Source organism: Scardinius erythrophthalmus (assembly GCF_964197995.2).
Source record: "Scardinius erythrophthalmus genome assembly, chromosome: 2".
Taxonomy (NCBI): domain Eukaryota; kingdom Metazoa; phylum Chordata; class Actinopteri; order Cypriniformes; family Leuciscidae; genus Scardinius; species Scardinius erythrophthalmus.
Genome location: NC_138222.1, coordinates 23962655 through 23986684, shown reverse-complemented (window position 1 = coordinate 23986684; position 24030 = coordinate 23962655). Strand labels below are relative to the sequence as shown.

At 40.4% G+C, this 24030-nt stretch overlaps 1 protein-coding gene across 1 annotated transcript in view; it reads right to left on the bottom strand.

Annotated features, from left to right (window-relative positions):
- Window positions 1–24030, bottom strand: part of slc8a4b (solute carrier family 8 member 4b) — a gene marked incomplete at its 3' end in the record, with an annotated part of 75566 nt that overhangs the window by 28922 nt on the left and 22614 nt on the right. Inside the window, exons 2-4 of the mRNA XM_081393041.1 lie at window positions 9407–10498; window positions 8077–8340; window positions 7405–7889 (exon numbers count right to left, since the gene is read on the bottom strand). Coding sequence (XP_081249167.1) covers window positions 7405–7889; window positions 8077–8340; window positions 9407–10453 — 1796 coding nt within the window. The 5' untranslated portion in view covers window positions 10454–10498. The remainder of the gene's footprint in view (window positions 1–7404; window positions 7890–8076; window positions 8341–9406; window positions 10499–24030) is intronic.

The window sequence follows — 24030 nt, the reverse complement described above, 5'->3', positions numbered from 1 at the left end:
TTATTAACACCTTGCTCGAAAATGCTCAAGATAAAGTTTAGTTTGTTGCTGTTTTAGTCTTGTTTGCTGTTTAATGTTTAAAGCACATTTGCATGGCAGAAATAGTGCTGGTCAAATGATAAGGTTAAAGGAGAACTCCGGTCAATTTTAACATTGAGCTCATTTTTTTGTAAATTTGGAGTGTTGTCAATACAGAGAACAACGACAAAAATTGGTGTTGCCTACACCGTGTTATCCTCTTTTTAAAATTTGCACCCTGTTGACTTCAATGGGGCAAGTTTTAAACCAGCTTTTAGCCTCTTAACATCCTTGATGTGTCATTACAAGTGCACAGCCAATGTGAGTGATTCCTTCAGAGTGATCACGGGTGAATCTGACAGCAGTAGATGTGAAAGATATGAATAAAAATTATGTTATTTCGGCCAGCGCACATACATGTATTTTCTGTTTCTCTGACTATATCAATCATACACACACTCATGCTCACATATTATTATGCTATGCAGTCCTCTTGCAATGTTCCTAAATTACAAACTAGCACAATTTTCTTTCAGGTTAAGGCAATTATAGCTTTTGCATCTAAATCCCAACTATCTTCAAAGCACGACTGGAGGAAACTCAGCAGACCTCTGTATTTTTCAGTAATGTGGTTTTACATGTAGATAGCCAGTGGTAGAACGAGGTTAGGGCAGGGTAAACCCATGGTCAAATTAGTGACATGGCAGGCACACTGATGATAAGGCTCTGTTGCAGTGTAAAGAGTTGAGTGCCCACACACACATACTAAGAAGCAGAATTGCCATGTTGACAATTATACAGCTATGATTTACATTATAGTATATTTTCATTACTTCGCAACAAATGTGCAACTAACCTATGCATGCCAATGTTTTGTTTATAACAAGTAGGGTTTATTATTACATTATTTTCTATGATAACTGTCCATTAAGCAGTTACATTTTGTATTAGATGAAACTCTCTCATTCACACACACACACACACACACACACACACACACACACACACACACACACACACACACACACACACACACACACACACACACACACACACACACACACACACACACACAGAGAGAGCTCCAGATATACCTGACCTGACACTGAGAGACAGACATTGAGAGTGAGTTGAGACTGTTTTTCTCTTCTGTCTTTCTTTGTTATATTTATCAAAGGATATGATCAGAGTTTGCCCTAGCAAGCCCAAGGCTACAATTCATGTAAAAAACAGAGCATTCTGAAACATCACAGGAGGAATATAGCAAATAGTAAAATAAACTACAAAGAGATCTGGGAGTAAATGTTGGAAACTGCAGATAGTTCAAAGGTACAGAGTTACTGTACTCTTCGAAAAATCAGTGCATGTTCACATGAAATCTGGTCAAAGGAAAAGGAAAAATCTGTCATCATTCACTCTCCATCATCGTTCCAAATCTGTATGACAGACCAGGCCAGGGATGGGCAACTACGGTCCTGGAGGGCCACTGTCCTACAGAGTTTAGCTTCAACTCTAATCAAACACACCTGATCAAGCTAATCAAGGTCCTCAGGATTACTAGAAAATTACAGGCAGGTGATTTTTTCAGGGTTGGAGCTAAACTCTGTAGGACAGTGGCCCTCCAGGACCGAAGTTGCCCCATCCCTGGACTAGGCTGTCAAGCTCTAAAAATTACAAAAAGCACCATGAAAGTACAAAAGCAGTCTATATGACTATATGACCAAATGGCTATTTTTTACAGGGGTCCTATTACGCCCTTTTATGAAGTCTTGATTTTGTTTTTGGGGAGTACTAGAATATGTTTTCATGCTTGATTGTTCAAAATACGCATCATTTTTCACATATTTTACCACGCCAATTTCGATGAAGCCCCTTCTTCGTAATACGCGTTGTGATTGGCAGCACTTTAGCGCGTGTTCAGGAAATTATGTCCCGCCCCTCCATAACTTGGAGTTTTCCGTAAAATGCACAGGGCACAGGTTGGGGTTATAATGTTCAGGAAAAGCGTTTAAAATCAATTTAAACCACTCTCGTCTGCCTTAGGAAGGTCAAACAAATGGGTTTTGGAAAAGTTTACGCAAGTTTATGCAAAGTTACACTCGTCTACGCAAGTGTTGCCGTCAGTATTATTATTTTCCTTACACAAAGCTACCATATGACTTTAAACTACTTGGAATAAAGTGCACAAAAAACATGGACTTAAATTGACTTTAACAACTGGCCCTTGTCACCACTGCAACAGGGCATGACAGCATTGTGTGTTAATATGACAGAATTTTCATTTTGAGTGAACTATCCCTTTAACATTACATTTTATTGCTTTGTCTCTTAATAAAGAATATCAATTTTGCTTTCTGTGTATTGAGTTTCTTAAGTTTAATGAATTTTCAGAAAGTGTTAATGCTGAGCAGGTTTTTAAACAGTCTGAATCTGCCTATACAGAAACTGCTCATGAATCTGAAAAGTGATCTACTTTTACTTTGCCCACAAACTCTAATATGAGCGATTTCATGCTGTGGTCCACTTGGAACACATATCTAGTGCTCACAGTATTCTGGGTCACCCTAGAAAAAGGCCTAATGCAGAATCCCATGTCACAAGAGAGAGGCAAAAGAACATTTAATATGACAAGGAACACAGAGGGGTTGAATTAGAAAAAGTCAGCGAAGAAAACAAAAGATTTGAAATTGAGAATTGAAAGGACAGAATAAACTGTTGTGCCTGAAATATAGAAGCTGTGCAAACACAGCAAATGGAAATCTTATTAGAAAGACAGATTGAGCGTAAAATGATAGGAATACAAAGAGACAGGATGGCGAGACCGTTCATACTGTATGTGAGCGCTTCTCGGCACCTCATAAATCCTTCATGAAATATGAGCAATAAATCAGTGTGAAAGCGATGGAATGACATCAAGGCACAGCCCTCGATATATCGTAGCATGAAGGTAACAGGCAAAGACACATTCATACACATACAAACTAATCCTCCAGACCTCCTTGCCTTTCTTCATCTCATCCGTGTCTCCTCTGTATTTCATTTATAGTGTGTTGCCACCTCTTCACCCGTCCACTGGTCTCTATGTTTATGTCAAGCTCAGGGCGCTGCACTGAGTTCCACTGGAGCCAGACAAATATTAACCTACCCACCTCTCTCTCACACACAGTCCTGCACACACACGTTCTGTTTATTCTAAGCTCGTGCTTGTCTGTCACTGTAAATGTTTGAGCGCAGTACAGCCGGATGGATTCTAATTGGCTGTCAATGTTTTTATTGTACATCAACAGGATAAAAATCGTTCTGAAAGTGATTCCAATGATATAATTTCTCTGTGCTGTTATCGTTATAGCTGTGGTGTAAACTCTGCTATTCTTGAATTTTGAGAACGATTTTTAGAGATATATCTTTACTGTTATCTTTAAAAAACATTCTTAAATGTTTAGTTCACCCAAAAAATTAAACCCATAAATACTGAAATTATGAACCTTTCAATGGAGGGACAGAAATCTCTTGGGTTTCATTAAAATATCTTCATTGAAACTTATGGGTTTAGGGTGAGTAAATTACGGCAAAAAAACAATTCAATTTAGGTTGAAATATCCCTTTGTCATTGAAGTTTTAGGTTCATGCATATGATTTTTCTCAGTCTAATGAGACTTGATTATAAACTTTATAACACACACAGTTTTCCTGTAAGAATGTTACATTATTTATATTTACATTATTTATAGGGCTCAGAGACCCCAGACCATTAAATAATGCAATGAATGTTCATATCATCTGATTCTCTGAGCGATGAACATACTGTAGCAGTACACTCCTATTTTAATTTCGTTTATTTAATTTTTCTAGTATATGTTTTTGCTTGAGTCAAATTTTGCTCAACAAGATGACAAGTGACATTTCTCAAACCGCATTTCTACTTTATGGTTAAATAGAGAGATACAGCTTCAATAATGTCAGTCTATTGGGTTTTGATAGGTCAGATTCACTTTTGAATGGAAAATAAGAGGTTATTTTCGAAAATTACTATCATTATTTTTACACAAATTATTCTCAACAGAACAAGAAGGTTAAGCTGGTGTATGACCTGTTTTTCCAGCGGGAGTGAGAGTAAGAGTGACTTGAATTGAAAAGGATAAGAGCGAGGGAAGACTGTGAGACAGGTGCCAGGAATAGAGATATAAGAGGAGAGTGTATCAAAACTGAAATACAGAATATTGCTGATTGTCTCAAGCCCTCCTTTGACCATTACAGACCCCATGATGTGTGAGTGTGTGTGTATTTCAGTTTGTGTTTTCTGTTTCATTTTGCTGTAGGTCTGCCTCCTGTGTGCCCCTGTTGTGAAGGCTTATTGGATAATAAATCAACAGAGATTGATAGTAACAAAAATGATACAAGCCATTCGCTTTGTCCTCTGTCTGATCTCTTTGAGTTCAGACCAGGGCTTACCACCATAACCCCCTAAGGCTTTTCAAAGGTTGATTCATAAATAATTACATTTGTTCCCCCAAACCTAAATGTGTGTGACTTTCTTTTTTCAAATATTTTTGGAGTGATTTTTTTTGTAAATATTTTGGAAGCCAGTTATCAACCAATCAACCAATCAACCAACCAGTCTGTCTGTCTGTCTGTCTGTCTGTCTGTCTGTCTGTCTGTCTGTCTGTCTATCTATCTATCTATCTATCTATCTATCTATCTATCTATCTATTCATCCATCCATCCATCCATCCATCCATCCATCCATCCATCCCAAAAAAAACAACCTTTTGTTTCTGGGACTGAGGAATTATCACAGTTGTATTTAGGTTAGGATCCAGAGACCAAGAATAAACTAGCTAACAGTATGTTCATAACTGATCTAAAAAAAAATAAAAAACATTACTAAAGCATTTCTGATCTTAGTGTAATAGATGATGACAGATTTACTATAGACCAGGAGATGAAGCATTAGATATAATAAAAGCTTTTATGAAGCTTTTTTACAGTTTTTCTCCATTGGTTTGGCTAATTTCTTGAAACAGAAATGACATTCTCAAAACTCTAAGATCATTTGGCAAAACAGTCTTACATATCTCTCCCAAAACTGTTCACTCATGCTTCAAAACTAAATTCCTTTCCCATATAAAGAGTCAGTGCCACGAAAATGGCAAAGATCCTTCTCAATTGCTTTGGCTCATTTCTTGAAACAGACCGGACATTCTCAACACTCTTGGAGCTTTTGCCAAAATAACGTGGATGGTTCGGCACAACACCATGGTTCACCTGCAAAAGCTCATACCTCACCTAAAACAGTTCACTCATGTGTCAAAACTAAATTTCCTTCTCATTTAAACAGTCAGTGTCCCCAAAATGCTTTGTCCCTTTGGCATTGTGTAAGCACTGCAAGTCAAAATGTTTAGATGTTTTGTCACTACGGCAGAGGACCATTGAAATATCCCTCATGTCCACCTTTCAGTCTTAGCCCAGTCCTTCATTGACAATGGTTACTGTACTGTTGTTTGTCTAGCTAACAGAATACAATTGTGTATAAAACTGAAAAAAAGAAATAGGATTTTAGGGTAAGAGTAGCCTCCAAGGTTTGACATCACACATTGCACTCATTCTGCCAAGGAAATTGTAACCATTATCATTCACACACATAAAGTAACTTCCATAAATCAGAGTAAAAATAAAATGTATACAGCATAATATACTCTAATATAAACACTGCTGCAAATAAAGCTGGAGTTTCACAACTAACAGTTCTTCACTGGTCGCCGTCCTCACCCTCCTGGCCTTCCACACGCTGCTGTCTGGCCACAGATTCTCATCCACATCACAGCGTATATTCTCCCTTGCGATGCAACGAGGGAAGAAACGGCGTGCATGTCGCAACCATCCCCTACACTGATCTCCTGTAATATCCGCACACGCAGCGTCCATTGCATGGAGCAGGGACCTCTGATCTTGAGCCCGATGCTCAACACTCTCCACCTCCAAGCGGAGAAATACTCCTCAATAGGATTGAGGTAAGGAGAGTAAGGTGGTAGGAACACCATGACCATCCTTGGATGAGTAGTGAACCAGGCCCTGATGAGCAGGTCACGGTGGAAATTCACATTGTCCCATACAATGACATATTGTGGTAGGTGAGGCCCTATGAGACCACTCTCATTTTCAGGGATCAAATCAAAATGAAGGCGGTCCAAGAAAATGAGGAGCTTCTGTGTATTGTATGGGCCAAGACTGGGGATGTGAGTGGCCACACCATTCTCAGATATGGCAGCACACATAGTTATATTGCCCCCTCGCTGGCCTGGGACATAACTGCTGGTCTAGGATCAGTTTTCTCCATAATGATAGCATATTGGTGAAACAGATTTGGCAAATGCTGCAGTGAATATATGTTTGCACTCTGAAAAGCATCAAAGGTTTCTATTTACAACATGTTTTTGCAGCATTGAGCAACGAAGCCAATCACAGATTTTGATTTTTTTGAACGCAACAGCTAATCAGAGGTGTTTAAGTTAGAACTCACTCACCACTCAAAACGCCTGAGTTTTTGTCCAGTGCTGACTCTGAGTTCTGCCCGCTCGCAATTATAACAAAGTGTTGGCGTTATGTAAATAAGAGATTCATTGTGCAGTCAGCTTCCCTGATTATAACAGAACTTTGTGATATTGCGATGAAGAGAGCTTTTTAGTGATTATAAATAGACCAACCCCAACCCCAATCTAGGTCTGTGGAATGGTGCAAATTTCAGTTGAACTAAAGCATTTAGATGGCATTTTAAAAAAGTATTTTTACTTTTGGGTGTAAATATACTCCAATTAACAGAACAACATTTAAAGCAGCACAGAGACAGTGCTTATAGCATTTGGAAAATCTATGAATAGCTTACTTACAATTGTCTTGGCATACTAAACTGGCGGATAACTTTAATAGGCCTATTGTAAAAATTACACACATCAGTTTTAAATGTATTGGCCTGCAAATAATGGAACTTCATACAACTTGAGGTTAGCTCTATTTAGAATTGAATGGAGCTTTTATGCACATTTTCACACGTTCTGGGCAAATTCTGGGATATTCACACAATCATTTGATTAGGATCATAGTATCACCGAAGTATCGTCTTCAAAAACAAAATGAAAACAGAGAAGACAAGAAAGTTTTAAGTTTCTGATAGAGAAGAAATTTAAAATATGCTGCACAGAAACTCCCTAGATAAGTGGTTTTTAACAAGTAGGTTGTTTTAACTACTGTGTGCCAAAAATAATTTTCACTGTGAAGGGTCACTAATGTGGAACAATCTCCTCACAGAAAGAGCTAAATTAAGGCACAAACACTCAGACACACACATTCTCACACACACAAACACATTAGCTGACAGAAACCTCTTACATTGTCTCGTCGTTCTGAAACTCCAGTTTTCCAGACACTTCCTCATAGTCGTCCCCTCCACAAGCTGTCCCGTCCACTGTATGGTACGGTACTGCCACTAGACCACGTGCTCCTGATGTCCTTTGGACCTTCACCTGCATGATGCCGATGCTTTCGCTAACTCGTATCGATTCGCTCTCAAATGTAAAAATTCCTGCGTGGTCGTCATCGTAGATGGTCACGGTCGCCGTGTGGGCCTCACCAAGGGCTGCGCTAGGGGCAGGTGCTCCAGTCTCCAAAGCAATAGGATGTCCATCAGCCCACCCAACTATACGGGGATTGCTCAGGCGGACATAGAAGTATTCATCTTCCTCAAAGATGTCATCATCAATAATGCCGACGGTGATCTCTTTAAGGTTCTCGTTTGGTTTGAAGATGAGTGTGCCCTCGGCAAATTCATAATCAGAACCGGCATTGGCTGTGCCATCTTCTGTGCGATAATCCACCTGGAGTTTCGCATGAATAAACATTTGAAAGGATCAAAGATCTTCCTTGTTCTCATTAAATAAATAAACGAAAAAATCTTTTCCATAATTTGCATCATTTAATAGTCAAGATCAGAGAATAAGTTTCGAAGTATCCTATTCCCTAGTAAAAATGAATAAACTAAAGAGTATTTTACTTTAAACTCACCTTAACAGTACAACCGGCATCTCCTCCATGCCTTTGCACAGAAAGTTTTAAGGACCCACAGTTTTCAAAGCACTGGTAGAGGGCAGGTTCAAAGTCTATTCTTGTAACATGAGGGTCATCCTCCTGCTCTTGAGGTTCCCCACTGCTGACCACTTTACGGGCCTGATCTGCTGCGTGTTTCTTCAAAATGTTCCCAGCACCAATCATCATCCTTGTCGCCTGAATGCGATAGAAAGCTCTGCTCTTCTGCTGCTGTACCAGAACCTGCAATGGGAAGTTTGAGAAAGTTATTTTTAACCTGCAGTTTAGTTGCAGGCTGGTTTCTCAAGCTGTAAAACAGCTATTTTAAATTTGCAGCATGCAAATTCTGCACCACAATCAGCACTAAATGGAATTTTCAAAAATAATCACTGTTTTCGAACAGGTTTACCAAAACAATTCCCTAGTCTTGCACTGTTTGGACAAACAGGTGGTGTCACCACTAAACTTACACCATTGATAAGCGATTGGGAGTCACTGAGTAGCCTACAGAACCAATAAGTAACAGTTTTCATTTGACTATCCGACTAATGTGCATACATGCTACAACCATATTATCCAGATCTGTTACGTCTTCGTAAAAAAAAACAGTCATGTGTCCAATTGACAGCTAATAATCAAAGTGCATGTACAAATAAAAATAAACAGAACGATGTTTAAAATAGCATGAGACAGTGTTTATAGTTTTTGGATAATCTATGAATGGCTTAATTACAATTGTCTGTGAAAACTAGGAGGGTACTTTAATATTATAAAAATATAAAATACACACAGCAGTTTAAAATGAACAGGCCTGCAAATAATAAAACTTTAGATTAGAGTTGAACAGAGATTAATGCAAATTTTCACAAATCATGGGCAAATTCTGTAATATTCACACAATAATTTGTTTAGGATCATAATTTCATGTTGTTTTGTAATATCTCAAAGCACGTCTGTAGATTGTCTTCAAAAGAAAATTAGAACAAAGAAGAAAATCAAGTTTTAATATGTTTTTCTTTTAGAGAAGAAAATTTAAATATGCTGCATCAGAAACTCCCAAGACCAGTGGTTTCTACTAGTTGGTTGCAACTGAAAAATAGGCCGCATGTCTGTTTTAAACTACTTTTATTTTTTTTATTTTTTTTTGCAGTGAATTTTAATATTCTTAATATTTAAGAAAATATATATATATTTATATTAATAAATAAATAATAACTATGCAATTATAATTTTATAAAATACATTTGATGTAAATATTATAAACTATTAAGTAATTAAATGGGTTAATATCTTTCTTCTTCTTTTTTACCTGATAGTTGGCCATCTCTATGAGCTGCTCCATGTCCTTGTCAGGATGTCTTTGCTTCAGTTCCTTTAGAGTTCTGGCCATATCTCTCCTGGCCTCGTCCTCTTGATCACGTCCTCCAAGCCCACTTTCCCCTACCAGGACTCCATCCAGATGTGTTGTGATTCCGTCAATTTCAAGCATGTCCATCTTTGTAAATCCTGCCTCCTTGTCAACCTCCTCCCCGCCCTCCGACACAATAATTCCACGGCCCTTGTCGGTTCGGTAGCGTTTGCGAGCATACTTGTAAAAGAGCAATCTCCGATCAGCGATCCAGGCCTGGACCACGCAGAGAGGAAAGAAAAGGAACGTCAATACTGCTTCCCACACTTCCACCTCACCAGGCGAGAACACCGAGATGATAAGATAGAGCCAGATGTAGGCAAACATGCTCCATGCCGCAGTCACGAAAAACACACGAAGATGTTTGACCTTCCGCCTTTCACCATCAGGTACCACGTACACGCAGATGCCAATGATCACAAACAAGTTGAAGGCAGCGCTGCCCACGATGGTGCTGGGACCAAGAGAACCGGCCTCAAAATTATGCCCACAGACCTCAATGACCGAAAGCAAAATCTCAGGGGCTGATGAACCCAGAGCCATGAGGGTCAGATTGGAGACGGTCTCGTTCCATATGCGAACTGTCGTGGTAACCGTTTCACCATTGGGTCTCTTTGTAGTGATCTCTTTTTCTTGAGAAGTTATAACTTCGATGGAACTCATGAAGCGGTCAGCAATTATCGACATCCCTAAGAACATGTAGACTAATGCCACTAGGTACACAATGGCACGAGCCACTTTGTCGCCAACTGAGGGATTTAGAGGATTCCACACTGGCAAAAGGACCCCGTCTGCACACACGTCAGTCTGGGAACAGTTGGAGGTAGATTGGGCTATATCTTGGGAGTCAGCTTGAGAAGGGATGGAGAAAGACAGGAGAAGGACAGGGAGGATCAAGGGAATGAAGGAGATTGGGAAAATGCGGGATGAACTGAAGGACAAAGGCATGGTGAGGTGGGGCCGATCTGTTTCTGCAACAATTCTTCACACCACCTAAGGAGAAATAGAGAGATACTGGGTGAGTGAGTTATAAACTCTGAGTTTTATTCTGTTCATACAGTATAAAGAGATTGGAAAAGAAAATAAGAAGCTGATAGAGATGGAAATTTAAATATGCTGCACTATACTACACAGAAACCTCCTTAGAACTATAGTAGTAAGTCGTAACTCAAAAATGTATTTATTAAATCTATAATTTTTTGTTCAGTGAACTCTTCAATATTCAAGAGAAAGTCAGAATACTGAAAATGATGAATTATTTGTAACATAACATAACATAAATGATTTTTTGTTTCTTTTGAGTAATCTATGTGCTTTTGAATATATAGGTTGAGGTTGTGGCCATTTCTACAAAGCCTTTGGTGTGAAAATCCTTTCTCTTGTTACTTTCTCTGTACGGTTGTACCAGCTCTCTAGTTCTGTCTCAGCACATTAATTCTGCTTCATCTTGACACGCCTACACTTTCGTACTACCGTATACATCCCTCTCTTTACTTCCTTCATACACATTTGATCAGCTTCCTCTTTCCATCCCTCCCGATTGCAGAGTTGCATATTTATTTGCTCCAGCTTCTCAATATTTTTCATCATCCCATGATGTCTTTCATCATTTATATAACTTTCCTGACCCCCTCTCCTAAATCCACCACTTTCTGGGGATAAACATCATAAGTATGAGAATAACAACACACCCAAAATCCGCTGTACTGTTCACAACTCTCAATACTAAGATTATTGACCAGTTCTTAAACCTTTACTGTAGGTGAGGAGACATTATTTCATAAAATGCCATTCAATCCCCATGTGGATTATAAATAAATAATGAATCCTGAATTTTTTTTATTCTGAGACTTTACACAAATAAACCGCACATGCACACAGATAAATGTGCTGTGATGTCATCAGTAAATTATGACTGCGTTAATAACCTAATGGATGGCTTATAAGTGTGTGTGCAGAGGGAGATGTCTGAACATGTTTATAGGCTTGTAGACTAAAGTCAGTAAGTCCCTCTCAGATCTGTAATGTATGTGCGTGTGTGTGAGTGAGTGCGTGCGTGCGTGTGCGTACGCATGCATGTGTGTTTGAGTGAGAGACACAGCTTGAGTGGAGAGCGCTGCTGTTCTTGAGCTGCGCTGCTGTTCTTGAGCTTTCTAATGCTGAGAGCACAGTGCTGACTCAGGACACACACTGACACATAAGATAAATTAAAGAGGTCTTACAGGCTGTGTACGTGTACTTGAATGGAAAAGAAATAGAGCCTTAAAGAAGATTAATTGGTTGGGTCACCAGTGAGGGGGTGTTTCTTCAACCATAGGCGCTTTTGGCCCTGTGGAATTTCAGAAAATATTCTCTCTTAAAATACACTTTTCTCACTCACTAGATGTTCAATAATACTGTCCAACAAACTACATACATCACTAGAATATTTTGTTTACTCTGAACCAACATGAATGTGTCCACCACAATATAATTTCTACCACATTACATATTAGTATTTATACAAATGATTAGGGGTGGAACGGTACACAGAAGTCACGGTTCGGTTCATACCTCAGTTCAGACATCACGGTTCGGTACAATGGAGGGAAAAGCAAAACAAAAATGCAGAAGGCTTGTGCGTGTCTCAGGCTGTACCACCAAAGGAAAATAAATTACTTAAGCCTTGTATTTTTTAATTAAGTTTTATTAATAAAGTAAAGGCATAGAACCAGTTTATTTGTAGTGTAGTTTATTTGTAGTTTTATATAATTAGTTTATTAATTAAATTAATAAAAAGACAAAAAGACCTTGAGATATGTTTGGTAATTGTAATTTCAGATTAATATATTTGTTTTCCTTTTTAATTAACAGTAACACTTTGCAGTTTGAATGATGACATGTAGCCTATAAACAAAATGAAGGAGTATGTTTTTATGTTTCCACTGTTCGATCCCGCCTGCGCCTCACACACACACGCACACAAATATAAGTAAACACTTTGCGACTTTTCGATCGCGCCCTCGCCTCTCTCTCTCTCTCTCTCTCTCTCTCTCTCTCTCTCTCTCTCTCTCTCTCTCTCTCTCTCTCTCTCTCTCTCTCTCTCTCTCTCTCTCTCTCTCTCTCTCTCTCTCTCTCTCTCTCTCTCTCTCTCTCTCTCTCTCACACACACACATACAAGCCTCTCTCTCTCTCTCTCTCTCACACACACACACACACACACACACACACACACACACACACAACATATTCCAGCATTGCAATCTTTACATCGCAGCCTGCTTCAGAGCATAGACAGTATAAGGCTTCAGAGCTAAGGCAGGGCTACAGATTAGGTGTCCCTAAAGAACCTGCGTATCTAACAGTAGTTCCGCATTGCATTAATTAATTTGAACGCTACTTAAAATTTATTTATTTATAATTGAAATTTATTTTTATACTGTGTATTCTCCGTGTAAATTTATGCACCGAACCGTGACCCCCGTACCGTTTCGGTTCAATACGAATACATGTACCGTTCCACCCCTACAAATGATGTATTATGTTCAATAACATTCTTTTACATTTTACAATACATTATTACAAACAAAAAGCAGTTTGCATGTAATACGCTTACAAGTGGCCTGAGGCTCACAGTAATTTTCACGTTCAACTTAGCTAACTTAATGTTTTTTGTGCCTTAGAGATTAAAGTCCAAAGTATCCTTCGGCCGTCTGCATAATTTTCATCATCAGAAGGGTCCGCAGATGTCCACAAACATGCATTTTTGTGACCACGTGGACGGTGCATGTACAACAGTGCATGCGTGAGTGACTCGAGCACTTGAAAACCACTAGATATTGTGTAAGTGCTGAACGTGTCTTTCTTCGGTCACGACCAAAGGCGTAGGCCTATAGACCTTATGTAGCCCCGCCCATGGCTGGACTGGCCATTGGGCATACCGGGCATTTTCCCGGTGGGCTGACGTGCTATTTGGGCCGATACATCTCATACTCATACATACTTTTTATCATTATATATATTTTTTTTTTTAACGGCCCATAAAATTTGTACATCGGCGGCCCATTCGTTTTTTTTTGTTTTGCTAAATAGGGCTCGGGCGTCGTGACGTCATACTTGGCGTGGCGGCCATGTTGATGGCCTCACGAATGTAAAGTCGAACGAGGAGAAGCAGAGTTGGGAGAAAGAAAAGAGATATTAAAGTCCCGAAAATTATGTGGAATTTACGGGGATACGTTAAATAGGGAAGCCAGGGACCAGTAACGTTATGTGGACAAAATCGGCAAAAAAGTGTAGTTAGTAGCTGTCAACCCTCCCGTTTTTTCCGGGTTTCTCACGCATTTGAGCTCTTTTCCCGCTGTCTTCCCGTTTTAGTATTTTCCTATAAAATATCCAAAAAAAATGAAAATTTCAACATTCATCTTTCTGTTGCTATCCCTCTGCTGACAGCAAAAATTCGTACTACAAAACTGCAGCATTAACTAAGCGAGTTGTGAAGCTAGGTCTAACGAAACTTTGCTTACAGATTGGCATGAAATCGTGCTCTCACAACAACCACGCTGTTATCTTAAAAAGGCCAATATCACGCTAAGGTTGCCTTCAAGTAAGCAAAACGATGCTTTGAAAATATCTGTTTCGCTGGAAGGACAAGGGGGTAGCAACAGGACAACAGTACAGAGACTGACAGGTCCGATGGAAGGGCTAACATTAATGTTATGAGAGTAAGGTATTAAAATACGGGATATTTTACAGGAAAATTTGTCCACATACTGGTCCCTGGTTTCCCTATTTAACGTATCCCGGTAAACTCCACATCCTTTTCGGGATTTTAACATCTTTTTTCTTTCTTTTCTTCTCCCAACTCTGCTTCTCCTCGTTCGACTTGCTATGTTTACATTCGCGAGGCCATCAACATGACCGCCACGCCAAGTATGACGTCACGACGCCCAAGCCCTATTGGTGGCGCTGGGTTTGTGCCGGTGTAATGCATTGGTCAAAAAAAGTTTTTTTTTTCTGACAGACCAGCCCATGAAACCCGTAGATCAGCGGCCCATTGGCTCTTTTCTTGATTGACACTGGGCTGGCCCAATCACAACTTTAAACGAGTGAGCGAGCGTGCAGCAGTGTCAGTGTGTATCTGTCAAAATAGTCAGCGAGATGGAGAAGAAACGCAAGGAATGTGCAGAGAAATAGCGTGAAAAAATAGAACCAGGCCCTTAAAGCAGACACTGTAAACTGTGTCAAAATATATGTTTTCTGACCTTCGTCAGCTCCAGCGGCAGATGATGATAGTGAGGAGGATCAGGAGAGAGATGAGAAAGTGTAGAGCCTGCGGTAAGCAGAACTACTTTCAAAACACTTAGGCTATGTCATGAGTGTAGGAACCCATAACCCAGTTACAGATTATTTCCACATCTGCATAGTTGACGATTACCGCAATTCACTAGAAATTTAATTTGCAGAGGCGTTTGTAAACCATGTTTTCCGCCAAAATAAAAGCTTGATGCAGTTTGCGTCAAAATAAAAGATCATGTGCTTATATCTCTTTCAAGTATAGAAATTGGTACAACACTAATTATGAAAGTTTCCTTTATTTTTTAGTGCATTTGTTTTACAAAATATGGCTATTACTGTCATTGGTTTAATATTATAATTATTATGTAGTAGGTGTAATGTAAATAGACACTGTAACTAAAAGAGGTTTGAATTTTTCTTTGTTTAATTTTCACACTGAATATGGGTTGGAGCTTTTAATTTTGAACTCTCAAAGTGCACCAGATTGATGAATTTAACATTAAAATGCACAAAATTTGACCGAGGTCCCACCACCATAGTTTTAACAAAAATCCTGTAAGAAACACTTGTATTGCCATGCCAATGCAGCTTATAGCTTGTTTCAGGATCCATCACTGTGTAGTACAGTTCAACTGTATTAATAAATGTCAAATTAGTACTTATTTCATCTGTTAACTCTCACTCGTTCCTATACTCACTCATTACATGGCATTAGTGGTTTTAATGAATAGGAGTTGGTATGTATATAATTAAGGGCGTGCAAAAATGGGTGGTGTTTATGATCATATAGTGGGCCGGTCTGGGCCAAAATACCCGGGCCGATTTTTTGTCCCAGTCCAGCCCTGGCCCCGCCCCTTTTCAGCGCTGCGCTCGTTGTCTTTTGACTTCCAGTTTTATTTTCACAGCGATCTTGCGTATTTATGAATGAAATTGCTGACAATCTACTGACATTTGTTAAGACACCTGGTTTAAACATTACAATCCTCATGATAACTTTCGTTAACTTTTGTTAACTTTATATTAAGTAAATCCACTTCAAAAGCTAATTACTCCTGGACAGCAATGCCATAGGAATATACGACTGCAAAAACGGAAGTTCAAAAACAATATTCTAAAGATGGCGAGGCCCTTGTTTCTCTGGCGCATAAGGTCTATACCTTGAAAGGTTCCTGCTCTCGACTGTGCGTGTGAGACGGAGTGGAAGGCAGAAAATAAAGTATACCCGGGACTTAATTGTTACTTATGTGCATCTAACCTTCTATTTAGTGTTTCAGGAAATCCAGCTACTGTCATATTAGATTCTGTTTTGACAGGGTCAAAAACACACTGTTGGAGTGTTATCTGTTTCAGCAGATGCCTTCTAGAGTTTGATTTATATTCTCTATTTTCAGTCTCTTATCAGTTAATAATGACTTTCATTCATCAGTACACACAGATACTCTGCCAACCAAAAATGTTTGGCCGGAGCTTATATTGAATAGCCTACATTATCAGGTAACCAGTGAATTCTAAGGAGAAATGTGAGTGTTAGGTGATTATGTAAAATATGTGAGGAACCTTGCTGCCGAATCCTGGATATATTGTAGTGTATTGATGATTTTGACCAGAAAAGAGGACATCACATTAATTAGAGTATTGCGTATTCAAAAGCATGTGTGTCTGTAGGAGGGCAGAAAAGCATAATTAATGTGTGCTAACAAGTTAATGTAGGCTATGCTACATAAATTACCACTTGAGAATGGGTTAAGATTTGTGTAAATGAAAAAGATACACAACTAACAATGCAATATTTGGACATCAAATGACAGTGTGTATCATTATGTATTAAAATATTGAAATGTGTGATGTGCGTGTTTGAACTGGGTAGTTGGGTTGTCCAAACTGTCCACAAGAAGAGGGCCAAAACTGATGAAAGTTCCCTTTAGAGACACCCAGGGACATCTTCAAAGGTAAAACTAATTTCATAAATAGGTGACTATGTTTTAGCACAAGAGAGCAGGAGGTGGCCCTCACAGCCTCCCTGCCCCACGTATGATGAGCTGTTGGGTGTTATGGAGCGCGCTTCAGCAAGGCTTCAGCTGCCGTGGGAGCATGTGAAGGAAGGAGCCATCCATGGCAGGCTGGATGAATGCCCCAGCTCCCGTGAGCCTTTCATTCTTTCCTGATCTGCATACTGAGATCAAGAAGGCATGGAAGAACCCATATTCTGCACGCATCCATCGTCAGCAGTGAGCAAACTACACTAATGTCAAGGGGATGCGTGAACATGGGTATGTGTCAATGCCCCCAATCGATGAGACGTTTGCGAACTATCTCGCTGCTGGAGAGGCATTGGCACTAAAAACTCCGGCCCTGCCTTCCAAGCCACTCAAGATGACATCTTGCTTGAATGGCAGGGCATACGTGGCAGCAGGTCAGGCTGGGGCTGCCTTACACACAATGTCTGTGTTACAGGGATACCAAGCTGATCTGCTGAAGGATTTGGATCAGGGGCAGGGTCTTTCCCCTGATGCAGTGGACGAGCTGCTCCGCACCACAGATCTGGCTCTTCGGGCCACCAGACAAAACGCAGCCTCGATTGGAAGGTTGATGGCAGCGATGGTGGCCACGGTAAGACATCCACCGTATCCAGTTCTGACGAAGGACCTTCGCCTGGACCCGATGACAACGCAGTGCTGAAGTGCCAGCTAGTCTCTCCCTATGGAGGATCCCTTTACCACTCTACAGATAAAGCGTTGTCGGGGAAATTCGTTTCGCGTACCTACCCTGAAGTGACAAAATAAAATTAAATTCTGTATCAAAAATTATAAGAAAAGACCAGTACTTTGTTTAGACTTGGTTTGTAGGGAATTACAAACCTGCGCCCATATATTCAAGCGCACATAACTATAGAACCAATTCTTAATGCGCATGTGAATGCCATCAGCGTTTATCACAGGTTCGCGTTTAAAGTCTGTGTAGAGAGAATGGTGTCGTCTTAGCGGCCCCTAATTTAATAACAAATGATCGTTGCGACGGAAGCAAATCAATCAAAACTAACTTTAGCTGGAAAATAACTTTATTAAAGTCAAGTCAAGTCAAGTCAAGTCAAGTATATTTGTATAGCGCTTTTCACAATACAGATTGTATCAAAGCAGCTTCACAGTATTAAATTAAAATAATACAACAAGGTTTGTTTCTAGTGGAATTTATTGATTGATAAAATAAAATTAAATATCCCCAAAATATCCCCAACTGAACCGCTATAAAGCCAAAACAGTCTCTGTTATATTAAATTATACGTTTATCTCTGTAAAGCTGCTTTGAAACAATCTACATTGTTAAAAGTGCTATATAAATGAAGATGACTTGACTTGACTTGACTTGACTTGACTAACCCTAAGGACCAGGCTGCAACCAGGCAGTGTGAAAAGAACAGGTAGTTGCTGTCAGGAAGTGAATACAGGAGATGATGAGCACTGACTCCACTTGGCGGATAGGATCCCCTTCCTCTGAGGGTGAATAACCACCCTCTCATCTCTTCTTCCTCTATTTTCTTTACCCCAGGCGCTTCTGGCATCAGGCCTGAGGCCTGGACCGATAATGATATTTTCCCATTAAATGGAATGCTTATGAAAGTCCGGAGTCGGCTTGGTAGTGAGCGCGCCCTTTCTAGCTTTTGGGAGCAAGGTCTTCATTCAAAGAATAAAATTTAGGCTGCCGCTCTGCGAATAGAAGGATGATCTGGTAGGTCTTTATTATAAGGTTGTTTAACTTTAGACCTCGGTTCCCCTGTTTAGAAAATATTAAGGGGTATGTTTGATAGGATATTAAAATTAGGAAATGGGTATAGGTAGGCTTGCATACCTTATCATAGGCCTCCTCTTGTGATAGAGTCGCTAGGTTTATGTAGTAGGTGGTGCCAATCTTGGTCACCCAGTGATGTACAGGTTGCCTTCATCTCATAGAGTAATCTCTAGTGAGGCCACCGTGCACGAGAGCTTCAAAAAGGTTTTCGTTCAGAGTGAGATGGCTTCCCATTTGGGGGTTTTCTCCTGAGGCCATGGCTTTGTATAAAGTGGAGCTTGGCCCTCTTCGGGCCACCTGGATAGCCACCTTGTATTTGTATAGCAGGTCTCCTCTCATTTCTGAGAGTTGTTATGAGACTAAAGCTTTGAACTTCAGTCATCGGATATTCAAGTGCCATCCCCAAGAGGGCTGCCTTAATATCTTGCTTAGGCATGTGTACTAGGAGTTTGTTGGAGATGATCTGCTAGAAGATTTTTCGTCCTGAGTCCCTCAGTATCTGAGCGTAGGCTCTTTAGATTTAGATCATCTACAGCTTATCTCTGTAAGGTCTAGTTTTTTCCCTGGTACTGGCCTCCTATTTCTACAAGAGTCGTGTAGTCTAGGCCTGCTTTTGCATTAGGTGATAATGCTAGTGGATGTTAAGGGTAGAATAAATAGCAGCATAGGTAGCAGGCTATCCTTAATCCTCCCATGCAGGTATATTCTGGGCGTTGTCAGACCTGTCTCTCTCTGGAAGAGAGAATTGGAAGCAGTAATGCTGAGGTCTCCGCTTTCAGAGCTGTATATTGTAGCTAGAATTTTCCAGCTAGTTTTTAGGTTGATTATCTAGGCCCCTTGAATTTATTTTCAAGTGACAAGGTGAAAAAAGTTGTTGGGCTTAGTGTTTTTTTGGCTACCCATAGCTTTAGTTAATTCGCCCTGCACCACTGGGGCTCACTTTAGTACTCCCTCCCATTTGGGATGGGTTTGAGTACACTTCCTTAGAGCCTAAGCATGCCATGGGCTGACACTTTTGATAATTGAAGTTTAGGCCTTTCTATAGGCCTCCTTTCTATAGGCCTCCTCTAGCTGAGTACCCTGTCCATTGGCAATGTAAAGTAGGAAAAACCGGGCCCACAGTATTTCTGTGAGTACACCTATGATACCTGAGGCTAGTTCTGCTAACAAGTATCGTTATCAAGTAGTAGGCCTTCACAGGCCTCTTTGAAGGTGGTTCCACCATCTTGTGGATTTTAGCAATAAATAAGATCACGTTGTAGGCTCCCTTTGAGCCTCCCTGATTCTAGGCCAGAGCCAAGACAAATATAGCCTATATATTATTATTATTATTATATTCCTAGCTAACCCTCAGTCTGATTAGAAGGTTGAAGGACTCTAATGAGGCCTCCCTGCTAGACCAGCCCTAGAGCTGGAGGCACTACCCTTATCTAGGGTCCCTTGTTAGAGTGCCCAGTCTCCACAATGTTTCAAAGCACTGTGTAGATCCAGGATTGAGTTACTCCCCTCGTTTGCAAAGGTTATAAAGCGCTATGCTGAGTTCTACTCTCCAGGATGCCCATCTCTATGTTCTGGTTTCACTATTGTTTTTTTATGTGAGACTCTGTTTAGGAAAACAGACAGGTTGTTGGCAAGACTAGGTCAGTAGATTTGAACAGGTCAGCCTTCCTGGTGGAATGTGGGGTTGACTCTATGTCCCCCTCAGAAAGTGACTGGACGGGACTCCTTTCAGACCCCCTGACCATATTCCCTTAAAGGAACCTCTTCCATGGAAGCTTTTGGTTTCAAGCCCTTGAGCGGCCTTGGTAGGCTTTTCCTTGTTTGGAGGCCTCTTTAAGGCTTATAGCTTGGGCAGTGACCGTAGGGAATAATGTCACTGACAGCCTGTGTATGTATGTGACCCGAAGGGGGAGTGTTTTCTTGGCATTTCAGGTTGAAACTGCCAGGTCTGATGTTTGTCACGAGCCATAATTGGCATGCACTCCCCTCAGCATGGTGGGATTGTAACATCGTTCCCCATAGCGTCATCGACGCAGTGCGAGTTCCCTTTCGAAAGGGAACATCTAAGTTACGACTGTAATCTCTGTTCCCTGAGAACAGGGAAAGAGATACTGCGTCGTTAGCCATGCCTTAGGGATGCCTGCTAAAAAGTCCCTTCAGACGAAAGTGGATGACATGTTCTCTGACGTCATAGGCTGTGGCCCGTCAAATTCGATTGCCATGATTGGATAGCTTTTCAGACAACGGTTCACGTGGAGGGTGTTCCCCATAGCGTCATCAACGCAGTGTCTCGTTCCCTTTTCTCAGGGAACAGAGGTTACAGTCGTAACCTAGACGTTTTCATAACATGGTACAAACTGGTAAATGCAGCAGAATTTATAAAGTTGACTGATTCAGTTAGCTCGCTTTAGGCCTACTTTGTTTTTCTTTGAGTATGCAAGTTTATTGGTCAAGTCAAGTCATCTTCATTTACTGTATATAGCGCTTTTAACGATGTAGATTGTTCCAAAGCAGCTTTACATTGATAATAGGAAATTAAAGTAAAGTGTTTTGGCTTTATAGCAGCTCTAGAATAAAGTTATTGTCCAGCTAAAGTTAGTTTGATTGATTCACTTCCGTCGCAACGATCATTAGTTATTAACTTAGGGGTCGCTAAAACAACACCGTTTTCACAGAAAACTCTTAAGTTGTTTCTGCGCAAACTTCAAAAACGCGAACCAGTGAGAACGCCGATGGCGTGCACGTGTATTACGAGTTCAGTCTATAGGGATGCACATTTGAATATATGTGCGCAGGCGTGTAGTCCTTCCCTACAAATCAACCCTCAACATACTACTTGTCTGGCCTTAAAGGGATCATATAATGGTACATGCACTTTTACAAGTTGATTGCACTGAAATGTCTGTTGGCAGTGCCTGTACACAACCATCCTATCATGATAAAAATCCATCCAGTGGTTTTGTTTTAATCTCCTTATATGTTTGACCCTCTCTGAAATCAAGCCGTTCGATATTGTGACGTCATAATATCCAACGCCCCTCCCGCGATTGTGATTGACAGCCGTGTTTCAACACAAGACCCGCCTTGAGCAAGCTGTGACAGCTGTCGTCATAGTAGTCTGCCATTGTTGATATGCTGGAGCAGAGTGGCGTCTAAGCGATTGTGGTGTTTAGTTCTTAGATGTAATAAGGAACACAGCAGTCATTTGGATGTTCCTAAATCCAAGCCGTTGAAGATGCAGTGGCTGAGTTTTGTTTTTGAAGGGATATGTCCAAAGGATTGACGCGGGGATTCCCTCACGGGGATACCCCACGATCGTCTGTGCTTTCATGTTTGCGCGAATCATTTCACACCAGACAGCTTCACAAACGAGAAAAAACGGATCGGTACCAACGTGTTCCTGCTGAACCTCCAGAAGATGTGAGTGTAATGTTTTGGTACATTACGGCATGTTTTCTATGTACGACATTCTCAATATAATTCATAATCCCACGTTTATAATGAACAACACGTGGTTATTGTGTTAAAAACGTTGTATGCACAGAACAGAGGGGCGGGGTGAGCAAAGCTCATTATCATTTAAAGACACATGCACTGAAACGGCGTGCTGAAAACAGAGCTGTTTTTGACCAGGTAAAATTATTGTTTTCTTACAATACTAAGAATTTTTAATTAAAGTATATTACAAACTTTTAATTTAGACCCTAAAGAATCATATTAGCTTGTACAAAAATGGCATTATATGACCCCTTTAAAATTAATAATACAGAATTTTATCGCTTACACGTAGCCACGCAAACCAGAATTATCCCGACAACACTTTATCTGTAGATAGGTAAAGGGAAGGGAGGGAGGCCTTCACAGGGAAGAGCCTAGCTGACATTTCAGGACTGCGCTGTCGTCGCGTTTAAGCGCAGGTCCTTCATCAGATCTGGATACAGCCTGGATCCGGCGGACTGCGGTAAACCTCGGGATAAACAGAGAGACTAATATTAGCGTAGCTTATGATGTAACGAGTACATCAGGATTTATGGGAAGTGTTCCCGGTTCCGGCTGACCTAATCTATGCAACCTAACATTGAATTAGAAGTCTATCATGTGTTATGTGTATGCTAGGTCAAAGAGATGTGTTTTTAGTCTAGATTTGAACTGATAGAGTGTTTCTGCTTCCCTGACAATGTTAGGAAGACTGTTCCAAAGTGTTGGTGCCAAATAGGAAAAGGATCTACCGCCAGCAGTCGATTTTGATATTCTAGGTATTATCAACTGGCCGGAATTTTGAGATCGCAATAGACGTAAAGGACTATAATGCGTTAAGAGCTCGCTCAAATACTGTGGAGCTAAACCATTTACTGCTTTGTAAGTAATCAGCAATATTTTAAAATTTATACAATGTTTAATAGGGAGCCAGTGCAGTGTTGACAGAACCGGGCTAATATGGTCATACTTCCTGGTTCTGGTAAGAACTCGAGCTGCTGCGTTTTGGTCCAGCTGTAATTTGTTTATTAAGCGTGCAGGGCAACCACCCATAATAACATTACAATAATCTAGCCTTGATGTCATGAACGCATGAACTAATTGTTCTGCATTTGTCAAAGAGAGCATATGACGTAATTTAGATATATTTTTAAGATGGAAAAATGCCGTTTTACAGATACTAGACACGTGACTTTCAAATGAGAGATTGGTATCAAAGAGCACACCCAGGTTCCTAACCGACGACGAAGACATGACAGAGCAGCCATCAAGTGTTAGACAGTATTCTAGATTATTACGTGAGGAAGTTTTTTGTCCAATAATTAGAATCTCTGTTTTTTCTGAATTAAGTAGTAGTTGGTGCATTTCATATTCCTGCAGTTGTGTTTGTGTGTGGAGATGCAGTTTGTTACTGTGCCTTCACTATGGAAGGCTTGACATCATCTCAGCGTATGCCTCATTACCATCCCACCAGATGTCCTGTCTACCCTTGACACACACGGGTGCTGCAGGCCGTGCACTCTGTTAATTCCCTCCAAAAATCTTTTCAATCTTCTAAAATTTTCAGACAGACACTAGCAGACTATGAAAATACAGTCATATTTGCTCTCTCTTCCTTGAAGAAGCAGCATATATTACAAGCTGCTGTGCAAAGTTGAGGGGGCCAAATATAGCACCGGGTCTTTTCACTGCTAACTAAGATCCACTAAGATCCGGGCTTGGATCCACAAGTATGTTCTTCCAGGCCTCTCCATGGGTGTTCTATGTTCTACCATGGACATATTTAGATTCCAATGTAGTTGGGTTCAGAGTTCCCCATTCAGAGATCCACCCCTCAATGGAGGGGATAAGGTTTAACCAAAAGTGGAGAGGCACAGGCTGAATGGTAATGTTGAGGACAGAAGGGTGGAGTGTAGGTTATAGTATAGGGTTGACAAAAAAGATTATAGCCTACTATCTGCATTTCCATAGCTTTCAATGTGAAACAG